The sequence below is a fragment of the Colletotrichum lupini genome, chromosome 1 (assembly GCF_023278565.1).
Source record: "Colletotrichum lupini chromosome 1, complete sequence".
NCBI lineage: Eukaryota > Fungi > Ascomycota > Sordariomycetes > Glomerellales > Glomerellaceae > Colletotrichum > Colletotrichum lupini.
The window spans coordinates 4615368-4635869 of NC_064672.1; the positions used below are offsets into that span (position 1 = coordinate 4615368).

At 53.2% G+C, this 20502-nt stretch overlaps 7 protein-coding genes across 7 annotated transcripts; 6 read left to right on the forward strand and 1 right to left on the reverse strand.

Moving 5' to 3' along the window:
* Window positions 1-31: 31 nt before the first annotated feature.
* On the forward strand, window positions 32-2742 carry CLUP02_01381 (uncharacterized protein; the record flags this gene model as incomplete). Its single annotated transcript, XM_049280422.1, has 12 exons — window positions 32-144; window positions 191-347; window positions 447-627; window positions 720-1125; window positions 1173-1480; window positions 1550-1672; window positions 1760-1862; window positions 1939-1974; window positions 2111-2295; window positions 2337-2387; window positions 2446-2513; window positions 2593-2742. The coding sequence occupies 12 exons, from the start codon at window positions 32-34 to the stop codon at window positions 2740-2742; spliced, it is 1881 nt and encodes a 626-aa protein (XP_049136379.1).
* A 159-nt stretch (window positions 2743-2901) lies between these two features.
* Window positions 2902-4132, forward strand: CLUP02_01382 (uncharacterized protein; the record flags this gene model as incomplete). Its single annotated transcript, XM_049280423.1, has 6 exons — window positions 2902-2972; window positions 3058-3107; window positions 3182-3256; window positions 3327-3510; window positions 3573-3639; window positions 3992-4132. The coding sequence occupies 6 exons, from the start codon at window positions 2902-2904 to the stop codon at window positions 4130-4132; spliced, it is 588 nt and encodes a 195-aa protein (XP_049136380.1).
* Window positions 4133-4161: 29 nt separating this feature from the next.
* CLUP02_01383 (uncharacterized protein) lies at window positions 4162-7284 on the forward strand (the record flags this gene model as incomplete). Its single annotated transcript, XM_049280424.1, has 17 exons — window positions 4162-4230; window positions 4271-4295; window positions 4363-4488; window positions 4575-4777; window positions 4836-4949; window positions 4990-5079; window positions 5139-5261; window positions 5368-5512; window positions 5602-5672; window positions 5782-5954; window positions 6007-6304; window positions 6363-6414; window positions 6459-6609; window positions 6741-6774; window positions 6846-6914; window positions 6983-7133; window positions 7193-7284. 17 exons carry the CDS (start codon window positions 4162-4164, stop codon window positions 7282-7284), a joined length of 1986 nt encoding a protein of 661 aa, XP_049136381.1.
* Window positions 7285-7308: 24 nt separating this feature from the next.
* CLUP02_01384 (uncharacterized protein) lies at window positions 7309-11794 on the forward strand (the record flags this gene model as incomplete). The annotated part of the gene is made up of 25 exons (XM_049280425.1): window positions 7309-7448; window positions 7491-7628; window positions 7690-7720; window positions 7780-7943; window positions 8010-8182; window positions 8254-8293; window positions 8347-8471; window positions 8547-8568; window positions 8630-8693; window positions 8863-8916; window positions 8974-9184; window positions 9245-9281; window positions 9390-9483; window positions 9543-9687; window positions 9765-9935; window positions 9998-10043; window positions 10103-10249; window positions 10291-10413; window positions 10476-10552; window positions 10582-10700; window positions 10749-10935; window positions 11163-11200; window positions 11271-11377; window positions 11460-11616; window positions 11666-11794. 25 exons carry the CDS (start codon window positions 7309-7311, stop codon window positions 11792-11794), a joined length of 2739 nt encoding a protein of 912 aa, XP_049136382.1.
* Window positions 11795-11855: 61 nt separating this feature from the next.
* On the reverse strand, window positions 11856-13880 carry CLUP02_01385 (uncharacterized protein; the record flags this gene model as incomplete). The annotated part of the gene is made up of 8 exons (XM_049280426.1): window positions 11856-12128; window positions 12250-12298; window positions 12401-12572; window positions 12613-12737; window positions 12900-12918; window positions 13000-13220; window positions 13338-13498; window positions 13569-13880. The coding sequence occupies 8 exons, from the start codon at window positions 13878-13880 to the stop codon at window positions 11856-11858; spliced, it is 1332 nt and encodes a 443-aa protein (XP_049136383.1).
* A 768-nt stretch (window positions 13881-14648) lies between these two features.
* CLUP02_01386 (uncharacterized protein) lies at window positions 14649-15302 on the forward strand (the record flags this gene model as incomplete). Its single annotated transcript, XM_049280427.1, has 3 exons — window positions 14649-14772; window positions 14951-15012; window positions 15087-15302. 3 exons carry the CDS (start codon window positions 14649-14651, stop codon window positions 15300-15302), a joined length of 402 nt encoding a protein of 133 aa, XP_049136384.1.
* Window positions 15303-18868: 3566 nt separating this feature from the next.
* On the forward strand, window positions 18869-20458 carry CLUP02_01387 (uncharacterized protein; the record flags this gene model as incomplete). The annotated part of the gene is made up of 8 exons (XM_049280428.1): window positions 18869-19030; window positions 19112-19431; window positions 19505-19611; window positions 19670-19726; window positions 19789-19816; window positions 19947-20020; window positions 20086-20176; window positions 20296-20458. The coding sequence occupies 8 exons, from the start codon at window positions 18869-18871 to the stop codon at window positions 20456-20458; spliced, it is 1002 nt and encodes a 333-aa protein (XP_049136385.1).
* Between the last annotated feature and the right edge of the window lie 44 nt (window positions 20459-20502).

The window sequence follows — 20502 nt, forward strand, 5'->3', positions numbered from 1 at the left end:
GTGGCAATGGAGGGGGGGGGAGGCAAGCATCATGGTCGTCGCCTGTGTTTCCTGTGGTGTATTGTGGTGGTGCATGGGCTTCGCCTCTCCCCCCGGGATTGAAGAAATAAATCCTATCAAAATGGACGTTGTTGACGTTTCAACGTGGCTCGTGACTCTTGACTCTACGAGACTGACTCAACTCAGAAAGGCACGCATCTGCGTCCTTGCCTTCTTGTTCCAAAAATGGCTGCGATGCGAAGAAACCAAGGCAGGTGCTCCGAAGGCAGTCACCTTCTCTTGATGCCGGAGTGGGAAGGCACGGCTTCATTTACTTAACCGCACCTACAAGAGCTCTGCGCTTGGAGGTGATCATGATGCTCCTTTTCACTGTTTTGTACCCTTTCCGTCTGTTGTTGCTTCCATTTCTTTGAAAAACATCTTTCGGGAACCACCTGCATCAACAGAAACGCAATTGCCATCACAAGTTCTTCGAGTGCCGGTGGGAGAGGAGGTCTGACTTACATACCTTCTCTCTTGCCTTGTTTCGCTCCTGCCGTATTACGGTGCCGTGTGTGCCTCTCGACTTTCCCCGCATTGATCTCTCCCTGAGCCGTGCCTACCCTCTTCTGAGGGATCCATCTATTGGTGGGCGATGTCATTCTTAACCCCACATTGGGCCGAAAAGGGTCAGAGTCTTTCCTTCCCTCGGTTCCTTGCAGCAAGGCACACAATGGAAGGCAAGCGGGAAAGCACGGCAAGAGCATTCTGGACCTCGCTGCTTCACCGCCCTCGGGCTGCCCCAACCCTCCCACGCTTTCCCACGCTTTTCCACCACCCCCAAAATCTGACTGAGCAAATCATCATCGTCCAATTGACCCCACATGATGTGAAGAACGCAACGCCTCCCACGCATCTACAAAGTATTCCATCGCGTCGCATCACCAGGAAAAGCCCTCAGAGTGTCACCGAACCAGACTTTGTCATCTTTTGGTTCGAAACATCTGCAGGTGGGCTACCTTATGTTACTATTTCTTCCACAAACGTCTTGACCGTCTTTGTGATAATCTGCAGACGCCACTTGTGGCTCTCCTCATGTGGCGTTGTGCAGCAGCAGCAGCAGCAGCAAATTAGCAACCGCATAATGTCCTCCACATTATGCCGTTAGGTACCCCTGGCCCCTCTCAGATCAGACAAGAAATTCCCGAATGCTACCAAGAGCCCCTCTCGATTGTCTACCTGCATCATGTATCGTCAGATAGTCGAGTCTTTCAACCACATTACGCTCAACTCTGGCTCAATACTCTACTGCGTACTCCTTACCACATGGTGATTGACCATTTCTTCTCCCCATCCACCTATTCCCGTCCCGTCTCCATGGCTTGTGGACTGACACCATCATCCACCACCACCTCCTCCCCTTCTCCAGTTTACCGCTGTTCTCTAACCATTGCTTGCGCACAGACCTACGCCTCTTCCTCTCGGTCCAGGCACGAAGAGAGTTGAAAAAGGGGGGGAAGAGAAAAAAGGGTCACTACGTTCGGTCGCGAGTGGGTGATCTGCGACCAAGATGCTGACGAAACGTGGCTGACATGCCTGGCCTGTCTCTGCTTGTTAACCGGCCCTCCACTGCTCGTCCTGATGTCTGCAGCGTGCGGCGTGCCTGGCTTCCTGCCCGTGCCACCGGCCGATTGTGGGGGTTGCATTCTACATGGACTCAATCACCATTCGCGTCCAATCTTCAGTCCCGAATCCTGAATACTAGAACCAATCTGACAAGCAAATCGCACTTCCTCGACCGGTAGAGACAGCCCACTTGCAGACTCACCTACTTGCAAGTGTCTATCATGCAAGCCAGTGTATTCGGATCACACTGGAATCCAGTGCGGATAAAAGTCTCCTAAATTCCTAGCGGTCATTCCGCCGTATGTACCCTATCCCATACCCTGACGTTGCCAGCCTCTCGTCCAAAGAGGTAAAGAACCCGCAGAGGAAGTGGCTAGACTCGAAGGAATGAATCGTTTAGGTCGTTACGGATACTGAACGAACACAGTACGGTAGTCCCTCGTACCACTTTTTCTTAACGCAATTCGACAGTTGGACCGGCGAGGTGTGCCTCGGTCACGTCCAGGCCATCCCAATGGGGTAACAAATCCATGAGGGGAACTACTGCAGGTGCTAAGCTTGTCCCACTGATGGTGCAGTTCCTTGATTTTGCGTCGCATGGCAATTGCTCCGGCTACCACATCAAACGCCCAGAACGCACCGCAGACAATGACCGCAAGGCTCAATCAACGGCCTACCCTTCGGACTCTGGTGCCTGAGAATCTTACTTCTGGGTGATATACACTGGATAGTCCGCAACGGGAAATGCCGTATGCCGTCTGGCCCTGGTCTGGTGACTGAAAGTTGACGAAAGTCGTCACGCCACAAGGGGCAGGTCCCTTCAACTTCATCCGCAATGAGGGGCATGGTGTGCGCAATTGCCATACTATCAAGTAGAACAACACGAACTCGTGCAATCGGGCACGCAGGTTCATGCTCACTCGGATTAGGCGATAGGTGCGGTAAGAAGATACGGCAAAGCAGACACACACACAGACACACACACAGACACACACACCTACACGTACACGAACACGCATACACCATCACCACTTCGTGTATACGATGATACCTGTGTTCATTGTTAGTGGCTTGCTCTGGCCTGAGAGTCTGGGACGCACGCTGGCATTGCTGGCACACACCATCAACACCTGCTAGACTTGCCACTTATTACAAACGGGGAAAGAATTCTGGTGAAATCCCAATCAGGACTACCGTTCACCTGCGCCTTTCGTTCCAGCCCTGGAGGCAATTGTTCAGCTACGAGACTAAACAGGATCATCATGGGTCCCTAGGATCAAGTCTCGAATGACGAAGATGAGCATCATGAGCAAGGCAAAAAAGAGAAGAACCGGCGAAGACTTTAGCCCACTGGCCCTCACGTGGGAGTGATGATCGTCCGGGATAAAACGTGGGACCTATTCTAGGTTCGGTCTTGGAAAGCCCCATGTGGCTGCTGCTAGTGTAAAACAGCAGTTCAGCTGAAAGCCTGGCGGTCTTGCTGCGTGGCTGGACCCAAGTTTGTTTGACTAACACCTTGCGAAATGACCTGGATGGGTTGGTTTTCTTTCCGTACCATGGACTCTGGTGTCTCGAGGCCTTGTCACTGGTGGCCCTGTCCATTGGAGAGAATGGAACAAGATGAAATTGAAGACCGAGAAGTGCGAGGTCAGTGTTCGTACTAGCCTTTCTATCAACACCATGATTCTATCCGTATCTGGGGTCCCTCCTCGACTTCCCAGCCACCGCCGGGCCTGCTTGCGAGCTTGAGGATAAGTGGCTCACCGGCGTGAGAGATACTGCAGATTGCCAGACTGAGGTGCAGGCCGCAGTCGGGGGGATGTGGGGCACCGGTGAGCTCCCACTCGTTCCAGAATCCAGCGGGCCAATGAGCAAACCCCGTAGAATCACTTCATCTGAAACGGGGTCGAAACGGGATGTATCTTTTCTATGGACATGTTCAAGTTCACTGTTCTGGTCGATTTTAGTCCCGTCATCCATCACATCACCCGGTTATTTGTCTTTATCTTACTTCCAGGATATTCTATGAGGATGGTACGTACTGTGAGCTGTCGAGATACTTACCTTAGGTACCTTACTGCGTACGGAGTAACGTAGAGTAAGTACCGTATTACCTAAGTCCCCATAAATACGTCTCGTGCCGGGCCTAGGTACTGAGCTTACTTGACTTACCAAGGTACCTTAAAGGGGCTCAACAACTGCCTAACAGTCTGTATGCAGATAAATTGCGAAAGAGACGAACCTTAAGCCGTCGTGACCGCCTCATTGAAAAGTAGAGATATCACCGGCAACTATCAACTGGAAGGAAAGAGGAGGGAAGTGCTTACTACGTGCAGGCTCAACTACGCCTAGGCCCGCTACCTACCTTACATAGAACTTCTGTTAGACGCAGCTTCCCAAGGCAGTACTTGCCACAGAACCCCCCTCATCCTCTTCCTGCATGGAGCGGGCAACCAGCGGCTTCTTCCCCGAGGCCACCAACGTGATGGAAACCACCGGATCCCCAACTACCCATGACACTGCTTGACAACCTCACACACCACCACCACCACCACCATGATCACTATCTCCGCGACCGACCCGGGCACCATCCTCTCCCCTTTTGCTCGGGACAGACCGCAGACTGTCCCTCGTCGACTTTGATGACTGTCTGTTCACTGCATAGGCGAGGCCCACCATTGTGCCGTGCCGTGCGTCTCCTGAAAATAACTAGACCCGCCAGTGACAGACAATGATCCATCATTCGAAATGCCCAAGATATGGACACCGCCGGGCCAGACACTACCAAGAACGAGTCGAATCAATGTCCACACGATATCGTCGACACCGTCTACGAAGGCGAAGGCTCTTCGTTCGTCATCACGGCTGCACCGCCCCGTCATGGTTAGCTCTCTTACTATCTTCGTCGGGGTTCAGGAACGTGGCGAGCAGAAAATTGATCCCTCGAGACATGACGCCACAAACACCAGATCGGTCTTGGGGAACGGGGCCCGCGAACAGACCTCCCAGGCTACTCGCGGCCGCAGCCAAGAATCTTGCCTCTAGACTCGGATCTATACCCGTCTCTTCTAGACTCAACAACCGTCTCTCCCAAACTACAGGCGTATATGCGACAGCTACGCGGTTTACTTTCAGAGCACGGCAATGCTTGGCACACGGCACCTGTCCAGCCGTTCACATCCGAAAAAGAGCAGGTCTCAACAAACTTCATATGATTCTTGGCTCCATAGCCACGATACAAGTTCCATGAGCGCAAGTATTCGCTGCTCACCATGGGTCGTTCACGTCTCCACCGTCAGACACGTCTCGACAACAGTTTCCATCACATAGATGACATGGCATTTGTCAGTCACCTCTCAAACATCACATCACTCACACAAGTAGAGTGCAACTGTGGCTTTGCACTGCTATCGAAACACTGCCCGATCTGCGACGGCCACTATCACAGACCATGCGTTCGCCTCTACAAGTATTGTGTGAAAGGGCGTGCATTAGCTTGAGGTGGACGCAACTCCGGCACCCGGTCTCAACAGCAAACTTTACGCCGTCCATGTCGACCCGAACCATACCAAGGACTTGCTGCACCCGTCTGGGGAACAAATCGCCCAAAGATCGCCATATTGAAATCCTTAGCACATTGCCAGTCCAAGTTCTGGGTCCCAGAAGGGATGCTTACTAGACTGAACCGTTGAATCTCGTCTATCACCTTCGTATGCTCCGTTCGTACGGATACACGAGGAACCAGACCTGGAAACCTTTCAGGAAGCGGTCTGCCCTACACAGCGCGCGCAATGCGGCCCGGCAGCCCATTGCAAGCAGTTTTCTATTCTTCCCCTAGGCCATTTTCACGGATCATCGTCGAACGTGTTCTACTTCTTATCTCCACCCACCTACTTGTCGCATATCCGTCCAGATTCCTGGTCACTGTATCATGCCATCATTGCAGAGTAGACATGGGAGACTGACCGCATTCCGCAATACATTGATCGGATGAAGAATCTTCACCTGGCAATCACGGTTGCGCCGAGCTGGTATTCATTTTCCACGAGCTTCAGAGGCCCGCCATTGTCGGCGGGGGGGGGGGGGGCATGAACCTTAGCATTCACCAGATATAGGGGTATCCGTACCTTCATGCGGGTTCCGCCCCTATGCAGGAACGACTAGCTCGGCCAATAGCTTTCACGCATCGAAGCCGGTGCCCCTTCAGCATCGGCGCCAGCCACACGCATTCGACTGGCCGTTTCACACTCTTTTTCATTTCAGAATAGACTAACGGCGCCGCAAACTGCAAACTTCTTTGGGGTCTCGAGTCTGACTAGAGACTTACATTCTTCGAGCAAAACACCTCAGTAACGTGATACTACGGGCGTCTTTCTGACATCGGAAACGGGTTTCAAGTAGTACGTTCGGCCCGGCCCTAATTGAGACCAGATCAACTCTCTGCGTTGCCCAGTATTCCGATGTTGATAGGCCCTACTGCCAGTCATCGTTGTCCCTCCCGTCTGGAAGGGAGCACCCCTTCTTTGCCTTGGATCTCCCTTGTTGGAGTGTTCGAGGGACCCAGGTCTGCCAGTGGGTGTATCCACATCTCATCCAGGCCTCCGCCAATTCAGGCTCTGGAATTCTGCTTCCGCAGAGATCGTCTTCCGCCCATCCCAAGTCTATCACCCAGGGGGGCTGGACAGCTCCTGCGGCGCACGTCCTCTGCTATACGACCCTGCCAACGACTAGCTCGTCACCGCCCTGAACCCCCCAAGCTATCACGCCATTTTTCGTCTGCCGCGATGCTCTGGGATAACCTCTACGGCAGTATGCCTGCTCTACTCTCGCACGAATCTGGACAACCCTCGTAGGACATCTTCTCAAGCTCATACGGAGAGACCACACAAGTCCGTCGCAATGGACTTGCGGCCCCAAGCATCTAATAGAGGTACCGACAGGCCGAAATGAAGAATCACCAAGTGATCAGTGGGATCCACGGGGCAAGACTTGCAGCTACGCTCAGTGACACGACTGACACGTCAATTCGTACCTGCCTCCATCTTTCTGCGTCTCCTTCATCACTATCTGCATGAATACGGAACCCAGTCAAGTACTGATTGGCCAAGGAAATGATTTCATACAATCTTTTACAGGGTCGCTCATGAGATATACAACACTCTGTCCTGGGTGTGCTTCTGATTTTTATCAAACGGAGGTTCTCCATGTCAGTGCCCCAGCGAGACCAATCACCAAAACAGACCCCGGATGGAGAGAACACTGAGAGAATTTATGAGCTCGCAAAAGATGCAGATGTCGCGATACAGGGCGTGTGACTCGCGATGTCCGCTCGCACCAATTGGTAGGACTTGACGAGGGGCTCTCGCGATGGGCTGAGCTGACGATAGAGATACTCGCACCACGTGCCATCGCTGGGTCCATGTGGGGATGCTTTAAGAGAATTGGGGTATCAGACGAGAGCATTCCATGTCTCTCGTCGAGTAAAGACAACTCAGAGCGTTGCTTTCTCGGTTTCGGCGGAAATCTCTGTGCCAGAAACGCTGGAGAGGGAAAGCGTAATAGATTTCCACGCTTCGCCAGGACTAAGTTGTTCCTTTGCCGCGTATTCTCGAGGCTGTGACCGAATTACCGGTTGTTACACGGAGTATTGAGCCGTGGTTTCCAGCGCGGGCCACCTAGCACCGAAGATAACCCTTGTTGGGGATGGGGAAATTGGACACGGACGCATCGGACTTGCTCCAAATTTCGCCGCCACGATCCGGAGACATGGACCTGAAGAAGATTAAGAAAGAAGAATACACTGGGTCTCACGAGATTCCAATCTTCTCGAAGCTATATCTGGCGTGATGGCCAACCTGAATACCAGACGACTGGGAATTGTCCAGAGAAATGATTGGGGAAGCGTTGAGAGAAACTCGTCATATTGCATTCAAAAAGACCCGACAGGACCAAGAGGATAATCACAACCCTTTCTCTCATGAGGGGCCGACACCGTCACTCCGCCGCAGTCGGAGTCTCTACGGGTTCGTGTGGGCAGAAGAACAGAATATACCCTGATGAAACATGGATCGTCGGCGAGCGCAGGCCGCAGGCATGCCTGGGGTTTTCTCTTGTGGTCCGTGGCTGTATCTGTACCTGAAGATCCCTTCTCAAACAGACAACTCGAGGCTTTAGTTCGCTGGGATTGACCTGGCCGCACGAAAACTCATCATCAACATCGCAATGAAGTTAAACGATAACCTCAAACTCCAAAGCCGAGTGCGAACTTCTATCCCAGTCACCGGACGAATATTCGTTGAATCGCTCGTTGCCGGCACGTTATCAAAGGACAAAAAAAGGTTTAGATATTTCGGGTTTGGAGAGCCGCTAGACCATAATGGCGGCCGCAAAATCTAGGCATCAAGGATCAAGCCCGCAGTCTGGTCAAACGGACTGTGGAAGAGACCGGCACCGAAGTATATCGGGCCAGCATGTCGTCCAAACTGGCTTCAAAGAGATCTTCGTATGGTCGGAGACGCCATCCTAGGCAACCCTCAGCAATCAAAGAGTGCCAATTCATTTAGGCTGGTGGACCTTGGTGCTTGACAGACAAGTTCAGCAACTGGCCCAGGCTTATTTCATCCGTGAGTGCACATCAAACGTTGACAGCAACCCCCTTGGCCTTTTACGTCTGCTCTAGGTATCCGCCGTGGCATTGTCTCCTTTTCAATGTAACCCGGTCCTGGCACTGAGCTATCCCAGGGCAACGTTGAACTGCATGTGGGGGTTTCGATTTTCGAAGCCCACTTCCCTCTGCCGTGCTGAACATTGTACGGATACTGCGTACACAGTAGACGAGCATTACCGGACGGAAATGCTGGAGATAGGTACTTTTCCTCGACATGACCTCTTCTATGGATCAGCCATGAACCCCTCGCAAGGATAGGCACTCATGTGTCCAGCGCCATGGCCACAAGCTGACAGGTAAGTTTTCATGGTTCAAGGGTTACGAATTTCTATCTACGAGAAAGAGCGTCATGGCAAGCATGTTTGGCTTCAACGCACGACATGTAAGTATGGCCGTGGCCGGCAGGCACTGGGACAAGACGGTGCCTTTTTCGGGCTCGCTAGGGCGTGGATCCGGGGCATTCCTGGGTGAATCCTAGTGAAGCGCGTACAAGAACAGACATCGAATTACGGACACGGCGATATTGAACTATACGATGCCGCGGTGTTCCGAGACTGACGTTGAATTGGGCAACCGGCGGAAACGAGCAGCTTGAAATTGGCATATTGAACGAGAACGGATTTGTGGGCTCGCGGCAGTTAAACGTTGCCCAAGTCGGTTGTGAGCATTGTTGGTCAGAAGTGAGTTGTGAATGTGGCAAGCCATCAGAACGTCGCAAGCTAGGAAGGAGGATGCTAGGTTTTGCCGAAACCAACGCATCGCCTATTACAACGACAAAGTACGCCAACCAGAGCTGTCTATTGATGGCCAGGCAACGATTGGATGTTGCCTTCGAACGTACACGCTGGTATCGATTCAGTGTACTCGAGCCGTCGTGCTTGGTCTGGAGTGGTGGTGACGTCGACCACAACCGTTGCAAAACTGCAGATTAGGGGAAGGGGAGCTCTTGTGGGCAGCACCTTGCCCAACAAGCCATGTCCAAATGGAGCGACACCCGGGAACTCGATTGGTCAGTCTGTTTGCTGGCTTCCCTTGAGCTGGGAACCTGACGTGCCTGGGCAGAGGATGAGGGAAATTTCCGATGCCGGTTGTGGCCGTGATCTCATCCAATGGCAAGGGGCAATGGCTGCCAACCGGGCAACACCAATCCCAAGCCAATGGAAACCGCTGCATCATCCCACGCCACGACCATCAAGCTGCCCTTGTGCGGCGTGCCAGCCCTGACCTGAGCCATGTCGACGGGCAGCAGGCAGTGAACAACGGCCCCCAGGGGACACACCAGGCCCGACTTGGCTTTCTCTGCTCACCTGTGCCGCGCAGTTCCATTCCTTCGGGTCTCTCGAAGGGGGCTGACAGCCGGACGGAGACAGAATACCTTACACAGTACCTTGCCGAGTGTCTAGTTGCCTCCTTTTGTCAGCCGCGACCCAGTTCTTTGCCTTCATTTTGAATCTCGCATCTGACTCCGGTGCTGGGCCTTGTTCGTCTTGAGCCGCTGGCCGTCAGGACTCAGAAGTCAGAAACCACTCAGCTTGCACCATCGACAAGCCTTGCCGGATCCTACCCCGGCCTCATCGGTCAAGGGCCTGCTATCCGTATATGGCTTGCTTCAGGTCGTCACCTGAAGAATCGTCTTCTCACCCCGGCGAGGCAGGCAATGCCTGTCATGATCCGCCCTCATTTCCAACCGGATCCATTGACCGCCGCTCTCGCCTGACCTGACAGCGGGCTTTGCCGTCATTGCAGCAAACAGCGCAGCATGCCTTGCCCGGTGTGTTTCTTCTCGCCGTGAAATTGTGGCCTGAGCACGCGGTGCGACTGGCACACGAGGCCTGCTACCGACCACTGGATTCCAGGTTCACCTCACCGCGTTACCTTGAATGGGTATCAAGTTGGGAAATACAACGGTGATAACTGCAGCTCGGTTGCGAGTTGCGAGATGCGACTCTCAAGTCCCTACCAGACCGTGCCTCTTCCGTTGCCATGCTTCATACGCTGCCTGCCTGGACTCTGACCAGCTCGGGGGCCAGCCCCGGGACGTTGGCGGTTCTCCTCCCGCAGAGTTCTTCCCAGTCCACAGTCGCAACTGACTCGTTGTTTACGCGACCCTCCGCTAGCGGTGTCGCAGTGTCTCAACGAGAGTGAGAGATGGTTTCCACAGTATCACTGCTAGGGAATGGCGCTGCAGGCCGAGATGCACTAGTGGAAGCCCAAACACTTCTGCTTGGGAAGCAGGAATCCACCCCATGGGTCTCCGCCTCTGCGACACTATGTACACAGGTTGATGATCTCTTTGAGAAACAGCCCAGGGCCGGCGGCGTATGCCAAAAAACGAGGCGGTTCAGCGGCACAATTACACTCTTCTGTCTCAGACGCCCTGCCCAAGGGCGGCTGCTTCCAGTACACCACGGGCGCTACAGGCCGGTGGGTGAGCCTTGTCTAACGCGGCCGATGTATCATCAATGGAACCCGAAAGATACGAAGACCCCGCACTCCCACGCCAGTCCCTACTGTATTCCCTGACTTGCGACTCCATACTGGGACTAAGACGCTGTCAATGGCAACTCTCGCAAGTATCGGGCCGGCAAGTGCGCAAGTCATTAGTGCCAAGAGACGTCTGGCACTGATTCCCGACTCGGCAGGCAGCGCATTCAATGGACTTTGTTAGTCGCCTCGCTCAAGTGGGCTACGGATACTAACGCAGCGTATCCTCACTATCGTAGCGAGGCTTCAACGGAGTTCCGGTGGCTAATCGTTCACGTGGGCCTGATACTCGTAATAAACGCCATTGACAAAGAGCCAACATAATAATCTGCACAGCACAATCTCCAGAGGCACCCAGATAGCAGAGAAATAGCTCCACGGCCGAGTCAAACACACATTTGAACAGACGCAGGGGAACTCAGCGGGCTCAAGACATCCGCAACGGTACATACGGCCATCGCAGACAGCGCGAAGTAACGCTGAGAGACTGCTGTCGAGGTGACCCACGACGAAGACACAAGGGATAATGGGATGGGATGGTGTTCGAGGAGGCTGGGGGAGGAGGATCCCTAACCCAGAGGCACCCTCGCTGCTTCTTTCACTGGCCAGTAGCCTGAAAGGGTCCTCCGCCCCCCGCACAATAGCTCCTAGCCAGGAACGAGCGTTCTAGCCCGGGTCCGGACCTGTGAGGCGCGCAAGCCAGGGCCAGCTTGAGGAGGGGGCAGCCAGCTTTTGGTGACTTTGCGCCCTTGAGCTTGAGGGACTTGGTTGCCCTTACATTTTACTGCGACACTGTTATCAACGGAAAATACATCATGACCGCCTCGCGGCTACGTACAATACAACTCTACACCGAGCTAGTTCGTACGCGGATCGATGGGGGTCACATCTCATCACATCGTTCGGCAGCTGACCGATCATGAACATCAACTTTGCCCGCCTATGCCAAATTTTACAGTTGCATTGGGCTATCGACTGCTTGGCAGGTCGATCAGGCGCACGCTTGCTGGGCAAATTCGCGTCGATTCTCGCGGATAAAGTCAAGACTAAGGTTCGGGACAGCATGTCCAGACTGGACAGTTATTTGAAAAGGCCCACATTAAACAAGTATGGCGTCAACCGCGTATGAGACGAGTTGCGCGGGGGTGTGAAAGGGATCCTGGACGAGAGCTTCTGGCGCATTGATCAAGTATGAGGATCCGGGATCAGTCTTGCCGGACGGCAGGGAGATCGTCTTGAGCCTCAACTTGGTTTCGACGATGAAGCCCCCAAGGTTACTGTTGATGCTGCGGCCAGGCCACGGCGCGGTTAAATCAGAATGGATGGAGATGCCCACGGTTTCAGCTCCAAGAATATGAGCCGCGCCCCAAGGCTGCCAAGAAATGGAGGCCATAAAAACTGAGTCGAGATGGATAAATTATTCGGGAGACACAGAGACGGTACCGTTCGGATACACAATCGCTCAAGTACGGAGGACACTGCTACACTGCTACAGTACAAAGCTTCACGGAACCAAATTCAAATTGGCCACAGTGGCCCCAGCTGTCAAGTGGAAATCAAACGCGGATCAGCCAGTGGTCAGGGAGTTGACGTGTGTTGTATCCGTAAAGATTGAAACATCTTCAACGGCGGGCAAGCACCCACTCTGGCCGGATGCGTTCCGCGGGGGCTTTCTCGCCTCTGGACCTCGTACATTCGGTATACGCAGTACCGACATGGATAACGCTATTATCGCAAGTCCCAGTCGCACGAGAATGTGTTGTAGGTGGGAGAGATCCTACTTCATACCCAATGGCTGCCAAACGGGCCGGCACAACTGCACAATGGCAACCCAGTGCTTGATTTTGACTACCCACGAGGCGCGCTAGCGGAATCCAAATAAGAAGGCGCTTGTATTGACATGATCAACGTCAACGTCGTCTTGCAGAGGCGGGGCCAAGGTGATATGGAGGTCGATAAGATTGCGTTCAGTGGAAGACGGCTATATCACGTCGCGATTATTAATTCACGTCCGATAACTACAGCCTCCATCTTTTAACTGCAGGGGGAGGGGGTGTTGAGATATATCGGGTGCCGAGTCGTCATGAGACACTATTGAACCCCCCACTCTGAAATTTACGCCATCTAGAGAAGAATTGCTCACAATTTGGACTCTTTGGAAACTTGGAGTCCATGTCGACGCTGAACAGTACGGATACAACATCAGACCTATCGGAGAAAAGACGAAGGCAAATGCAACTCACTGTCTTTGCTACCAGGAGAAACCTCGTTAGCTATCCTACGCTTGACGAGCAAGTACAACGGTTCCCGGTCACGTCCCGCAGGCGTTCGCAGCAGGGCAAAGCGGGGGCAGGCCATAGTATCAACGTGGAGAAGGAGGCATGACTGTCCGGCCATGTCATTTTGGATGGCAACTGCCGACTTATCGACAATGCTGCAAAGTCTGGGATATTCCAGGGCGCATCTCATTCAAGATGTAGTTGCATTTGTCGCTTGCAGATGCCCATTGTACGAGGCTGAGGACTGACTTCACAAAGGGGGGGGGGGGGTTCTTGCACCAGCATCGGGAACGACACGCTACCCTTGGCCTTGGATATCAACACGCTGGAATATGTCTGGCAGCGTTATACCAAGGGTTTGCAGGAACTCTCTTTCTTGGACGTAAAACCGACAGCTTGCGAACGAGACCGACTGACCAGAAAGACTCATCCCGCGCCCGAAATAAGGAGTCAAAGCGCTGGACTGGGCGGGTCGGTCAAGAGAGCCCATCTCCTTTCCCTCTCCGGCTGATTACTACGAAAGGCATTGTTACCGCGAAAGGGGGTTCGTCTTCCCCGAGGCCTCTCAATCTCGCATTAGTTACGAGGGATGATGATTTCTGCAAGTCAAATCGCAAGGGGAGATATGACAAACTTTCTGGTGCGATGGGGTTCCAAGAGCATGGAACAGTGGTCCTATCGACCATGCAACAGTCCGTCACTTGATCGGAATGCACGTCGAACAATCTGGCAGGAAAGGTGCATCGGTCGGCCGAGGAGACCATTCGGGGGGTTCGTTGACTGGGCCAGCATGCACGCGAACCATGACCCGTACAATTGCGATGCTGCTTTGCGGCGCCCGGCATGGCGAATCTGTGGCGCTGCGCCGGAGATCTTTCCCAACAACTCACGACTTGTCACAATGGTCTATCGGGTCAGAATAATGGCCTTGTTCGCAGCGTGACGCTTGAGCACCCCCGGCCGCATGTGCCACGGCAGCCGTCGTCTGATGTGTCGGTCGAGCCAACATGAGATTTAAATCCAGCGGCATCCTTCCAGGACCTATGGATTCGCGAGGCAGTGAGTGAGTGGACATGACGGATCGATGTTGGTTCCTGACGGCGGACACTGCACTGACTGCTATGTGTGGTGTTTGCAGGCAGCCTGGTGATCTGTCCCCCGAGTCCCGAACGGACGTTGTGGGACGATGGTGGATTCTCTTTGTGACCGGACATCGACCAGTCACTTTGTCAATGTACGTTGATGTCATGTCTAGACACGAACGATGCCTGTCGCGCTGTGTCCTCCTTGCCTCCGAGGGAAAGGGAAAGAAAGAAAAAGGCTTCATCCTTACAAACGAACACTGGGTCCGGATGCCGCCCGCTGGTGGCCGCGGAGGGCTGGGCTCCAAGAGAGTTTGTGTGTGCAGGCTCCGGAACAGCATCGAATGAGCGGAACGTCCAACGTTGAATTTTGACCGTCGAAACAGGGTTGCGAGCAGGATATGGCTGCGACTTGGTCTCTTTGACTACTGCAGCTTCCTCCGCATTCCGCTAGCCAGCTTGCGCGGGCTTTTCTTCCTTACTCAGTATCCTTGAGGACTTGTCCCGGTAGTGTCGTTGATCGACGCCTGCATGCCGCCGCCGACTAGTCCCCTTTTTGCCCATCTTTTGCCCAAGAACGGGTGCGATGAATACTGTCTCGGCGGCGCGGAATGGTCAACTACTGTCCCCGCGAACCGCGAAAGCGATGCCATTGGTCCGCTCACACACAACCTCTTGCAACACCAGATATGAGAGAGGAAGCAGTTATTGATGGAGGCATCTTCAAAGAAACCCATCCGCCTGCTCGACTCATAACAAGACATGAGTGAGAATCTCCTTGCATCATTCATCATTAGATCATTCTCAATTTTTTCCTGGTCAGGTCCATGCAGGTTCAAATTACGAAAAGCATGCAAAGAGGTCTGTCCCTTTGCAGATCAAGCATGCGCGCACGGTAGGTATCACGTCCGGTTGCATCTTTTTGGGGGGGCCTCGCCTCCTCCTCTCAAATAATTGCTTCTTCTTTAGACTGCTTTCTTTGGACCGGCAGATGAGCGTCCGGAATACCTTGGAGGAGCAGCAAGATTGCTGAAACAGAGAGATGACAGATTCCTCAGCACCCCGTCGACATCATCCCCCGATCCAGGATTTGCTGCACAAGCCGATGGTTGCATAGTCCGCCAGTTCCTAGTCTTTGCTCGTACTCGGCGATGCTATCGAAATTCCTCCGCTCTCTTCCACTAGGTTCTACGGTATGTTAAGCCATCGAACGGAGTAATCGATATTCACCGAGCCGGGTGTCGCACGATCTATTCTTTCATGCTTCGCTGTTATCTTGGCGCAAACGAAGCAGGCTCACCAGATGAAAGTGTGTCTGTGAGACATCGATACGGGTAGAAGCAAGATCTCTCTCCATGTATCCGAGAGCGACGGGAAGCAACGTGGCCCACGACTGGGTCGCGCTGACAACGTCAGGACAACGGTTCAAATGGGAACCGTTCGTCGAAAGGTGTTGTTGTTTATGCCTTCTTGTCCAGATGAACAGATGGAAACAAAACAAACAGAGCAAGAACAACACACAGAACAGGTGCGGTTTACGAAGGACGGAAGCCAGATCCCAGAGGTCAGTGGGCAACACGTTTTTTCCTGGGGGAAACTCCCGGGTGTTAGTCTGAACCCTTTTTTTGCTCTATCTCTTCACACCTTCATGGTGTTAGTGCTGGCGATGCCGTGCCCTAGGTCCCGGGACCGCTCGCTCGGGGGGAAGACCGTTGGCTGCGAACGAACGCCGTCTGTTCGCGCCATGCTAGATGGTGGTGTTCACCGTGGTGCCGGTGTTGAACACTTGTCCGTGAGTGTGTGTGTGTGTGTGTGCGCGTGTGTGTCTGTGGTTGCCTGACGGCGATGACAAAAGGGACGTACGTTGGGGAAAGGGCTGCTTCGACGGCGATGATGATGACGACTACTACCCTACTACTACGTACGACGAAGGACGATAATGACCGTGATTCCGGCCGGCCGTGGGTTTGCCTTGATGGTGTGGCGTCACGGACAAATTTACGGTTTACTTTTCCAACGCACAGAACAGAAAGAAACGCCTCTTGCCCGTGGTCAACGACAAACGCCGTGTATCTTGCCGTTCTTCGTTCTCCCCGTCTTAGATCTGGGGAAGTCCATGTGGCAGTGTCTGTTCGAACAACTTCCAGTTTCCTCTTATCCCGTCCGTCCCGCGCGCGCGCGAGCGCGAGCGCGAACATGGCGTTCGAGTGAGCGGGTGCGCTCGTTCCTGGTGTTCGCGTTGATAAAAAAGGGCGCGAAGAAAAGAAGAAACGAACCGAAGGAACGAGCCGCATGGGGCGGGCTCAGACCAGAGAGGGTATTTTCGCTCTCAGACTCAAAAACCAGGAACGCAACACGAACAAGAGATGGATCTCCCGCCCTCTTCTTTTTTGTGTGTTGGCAAAGATCTGGCTTGCCGCTAGGCTGGGGCTGTTCCGCTCTACTGCACGTACTACTTTGTACGTGCGGCCAAGGTGTGTTAGGTACCGTACGTGCGTGTGGCGCGATGTAGGTGGCTCTGACGCCAAAAATATAACCTGACTTCACACACCTACCTACCTACCTACTTGACTTGATGAAGTAAGCATCAAGTGAGTTGAAAAGCTGATCACCTCACACACGGATAGGTAAAGAGGACTGAGCGTTGAGATTTGGGAGACGTTGGGGCACGGATTACGTGGGCTTCCATCACCTTCCTACTCGACCGCGAAGGGAAACCAACGGACAACATATCGAACCACTCCCACACGCCCACGACTCCCTCACTCCCATATCAGCCCGTTCTTGACAGCATCAAAGCAATGACCTTGCGTTCGTTGAACGACATACGCAGCAGCAGCAGCGCGCGGCCCTTGTGTGTTCTTCGTAACTCGGTTCGCTTTCGGTCGTCCCATCAACGGGCATTCGACAGTAAAACTATATCGGTCTTTTGTTAGCATCTAAGTTGACGAACGCCTCGCTTTCTCGGCTCTATCTATTTGCCTCTTTCTCTCTCTTCGTCTCTTCCCGCCGGTTCTGCCGCGCCGTTATCTTCTCCGTGCTCGTTCTTAGTTTGCCCGGACTGCGGAGTACCGTGCCATCGTTTTTCCCTCCGTGCTCCTCCTCTTCCTCCTGCTCCTTCTCGTTTTCTGTTCTCTCACCCATCTCTTCACATTGCCAACAATGTCTGTTCCTTTCGTAAACTCTGTGCTTCCCAAGTTACCTAGTTTCCATGGATATTCGATGGGATCTTCTTCCTTACTTTACTGTCTTTCCCCAACTTCCCTTCCGTGCTCCGTAGAGTCCGTTCGTATCGTCTCTATACACGCCCCCCCCCCCCCCCCCCTTCCGTCTCTCCCTGCGGTCAAATTTCCAACATTTCAGCTCGCAACGTTCGTGATCTTCACCTCTATAGTTTTGTCGATTACATTGATCTACCCAAAAGGGAAGTATCTTGCTCGGTCCTTCTGGGCCTGGAAACCCCAAGGGCACCAAGAAAACCAGCTGTCAATATCAGAAACAAAAACGGGCAAAACCAAATACAGCAGAACCAAGTAAGCACCAAACTTTATCAAAAACTCACGATATACGTTTTTTTCCGGTGGTTCTAGTCCCAAAGACCGGATCCAAACTCTCTTCGTTGTTGTCTCTCCTTCTTTTCCCCCCCACCTGGACTACCGGTAGATCATCAATGCCATTGTCGAGTTCCTGGCCCTGCGCCTTATCCAAACGTCGTACCACCTTACGATGGTTCCAAAAAAGCTTAGCCATGAAATGCACCATGTAAATCTCTCATCACGAAACCCCCAGATCCTTTACTCTCCCCCCATGTCCAGTCTTTCTCCTAAACAGGCAGTGATCTTTCGCTCTTTCGCTCTCCCCCCCTCACTTGGACCCCTTTCTCTGCCTATCCCCCACACATTGAAATACTCCGAGGGAAAAATATGAATCGCCAAAGTCGCGAAAAAAGTGAGGCTGGTAGAAGAATTACGGTATTACGATATTACCTAAACCCCACGCTCGACCAAACTTCAGGCCCTGCCCTTTTTTCTTCGTTTTGTGCCAAGCCCGAAGATCCGCTGGGACGTCCCTTTTTACGTTACCGTACATATCTGCTCTCCCCCACGCATGCGGGAGACCGCGCGGGCGACTGCGGGCGAACGCGGGTCGACGGGGGCACGAGCGCCGAAGGGGGGCGCGGGCAAAGGGGACCCTCATCGGAGTGGGTTCCCGCCCGGATATCTCACAGTGGGGTGGGGGAGGCGTCGGTCACGATGATGGAAGAAAAAACATTGCGGTAAGGGTGATTAAGTTTAGGTAAGTTTGGAAAAGATTGGTATTCGTAAAGATTGACAGCGACGATGATGAATCGGGTATAGATGGTGACCAAATCGCCTGCTAGGATTATGACGAAATACTCCGAATAATTCATCCAGAAATGCCGTAATCCTTACCATTAGTACCCACGACACATCACATCACGAGAAAGAAAGATTGACACAAAAAGTATATCTTGTATCCTTCGACCTGGATGGTCCCCTTTCCTGGGAAATTCTGGCAGGGTCTTGCCGGCGGCAGAAGATCGTGAGACGACACCAAGTGGTTCCTCCTCTAGGCTTGACCATTTCCCCTTATTTTTGCACCTGTGCGTAGGAGAGAGAGCGCGAGCGGGCGCTCTCGCGCGGAATTTGACCACACACACGACTAACTAACACGACGCCCCCCTTCTTAGCAGCTATTTTGTATACCATGTCCCCTATTAGAAGGCCACAATGGCGAAGCTACGGGGAAACGGGCGTGACCAAAACGCTCAGACGGTGGAGATTGTGAAAGGAAAGCTCCGTGGCTCCGTACGGAGCGGACGGGCTGAGATACCTCAGAAGGGAAAGGAGGAAAACGTGGGAAAACGTGGATGCATATCGGCCGACCGCAACGTCTAGCTCGACCGACGGAGATGGATGGATGGATGGGGGCCGCGGGCGATGGAGATGAAGATGGAGATAATCGACAGCTAGAACAAAAATAGGGGCCGGTGGTGTGGAATCGTGACTAACGGCGATGTTGCCATCAATGGCAAAGGCCAGAATAGGCAAATTTTTCGAGTTGAGAAAATTGCCTTCTTGAATCGTGAGCGTGACCATTTCCAACGTCACCGGAGCCGCGCGACGTTGCAAATCTCCCCAACTTCTGCCCAGCTCCGCCTACCGGAAGAACCGGTCGAGCGGCGATTGTCGTTGCACGACTCAAGTTGTCGCCTCCCTCATCCGAAGCTATTGTCGAAGCTGACTCCGCAAAACCCGCAAGGCGCAGTAATATTACTGATAACTCAAATCTTGTTAGTAGTCTTTTTCTTTTCTTCCTGGTGTTCTGGACCCGCCGTTCCTCTCTCCAAACATCCGATGTGTGAGCGTCGAGGCCTGCGACTCCTACTACTCCTCCCTCTCACCTTTGGTACGGGGAGGCTGGACTTGCATACTCAACCAAGCCAGACCCCCCGGCTTACAGCTGGTCATGGGTGATCCTCATCATGCTGCCTCTTTGTTTTGCTGTTTGCAAAAAAGATGAGAGCTGAGGAAAAACAACAACGACAACCGGCAACACGAGGCAGGATGGTTTCACCAGCCGTCATTGTCTGTGCTTGTTCATCCAGCTAGAGATACGCCCTCTTCGTGCCTTGATCTTCCATGATTAGCGTCGGTTGATATACTGGATGGTTCCTGGTACGTATCGCCAAGTGGTTGTTTTCCTTCTCCATTTTTAAACCTTTTTTCTCTCTGTACCCCTTGCTCTTCTCCTTGCTTATTCTCTTAGTGTCGATTAGGCAGTTTTCGCTAGGCCTTTTGGGAACAGTTTGGATACGTCCTATGAAGTCTCCCGAGTAGTGTGCAAGGCTACACGCCAAAAGGGGCCGCCGTCGGGTTTACGTGAGGGACACTAGAGCTCGCGTTAGCTCGTCCGACTAATGCCGCTGCACGAATTCGTCCGGTAGGTGCAGACCGCTCGGTCATGGTTCGTTTGGCAAAACCGCAACTTGGCTCCGTCGAGGCAGTCGAGGCAGCAAGCACCGGTGCCGATCTCCGGTGATAGGAATGAATTTGATAATGGGGGTAAGGGTTTGGCTCCCCCGAGCCAGAAGTCGTTACTAGCACTTGGTCTGGGCAAAAACGTAAGTGTGCTGACAGGAGCCGGACCGACATAGAGCCAAGCTTTTCCCAACCATTGCTGCAGGCTTCACACATAGCTCTGCCTATCTTCTCCCAAGACTACCTGAAGACAAGGTATCTCTGCCGGCCTCGACGAATATGCCCTCTTCTGCAACGCTCGAGGACCCTGTACCCCCACAACAACCTGTGGAAACCTGAAATAGGCTCAACCGACCGATACTGATCAGTGGTGAGGATATCGT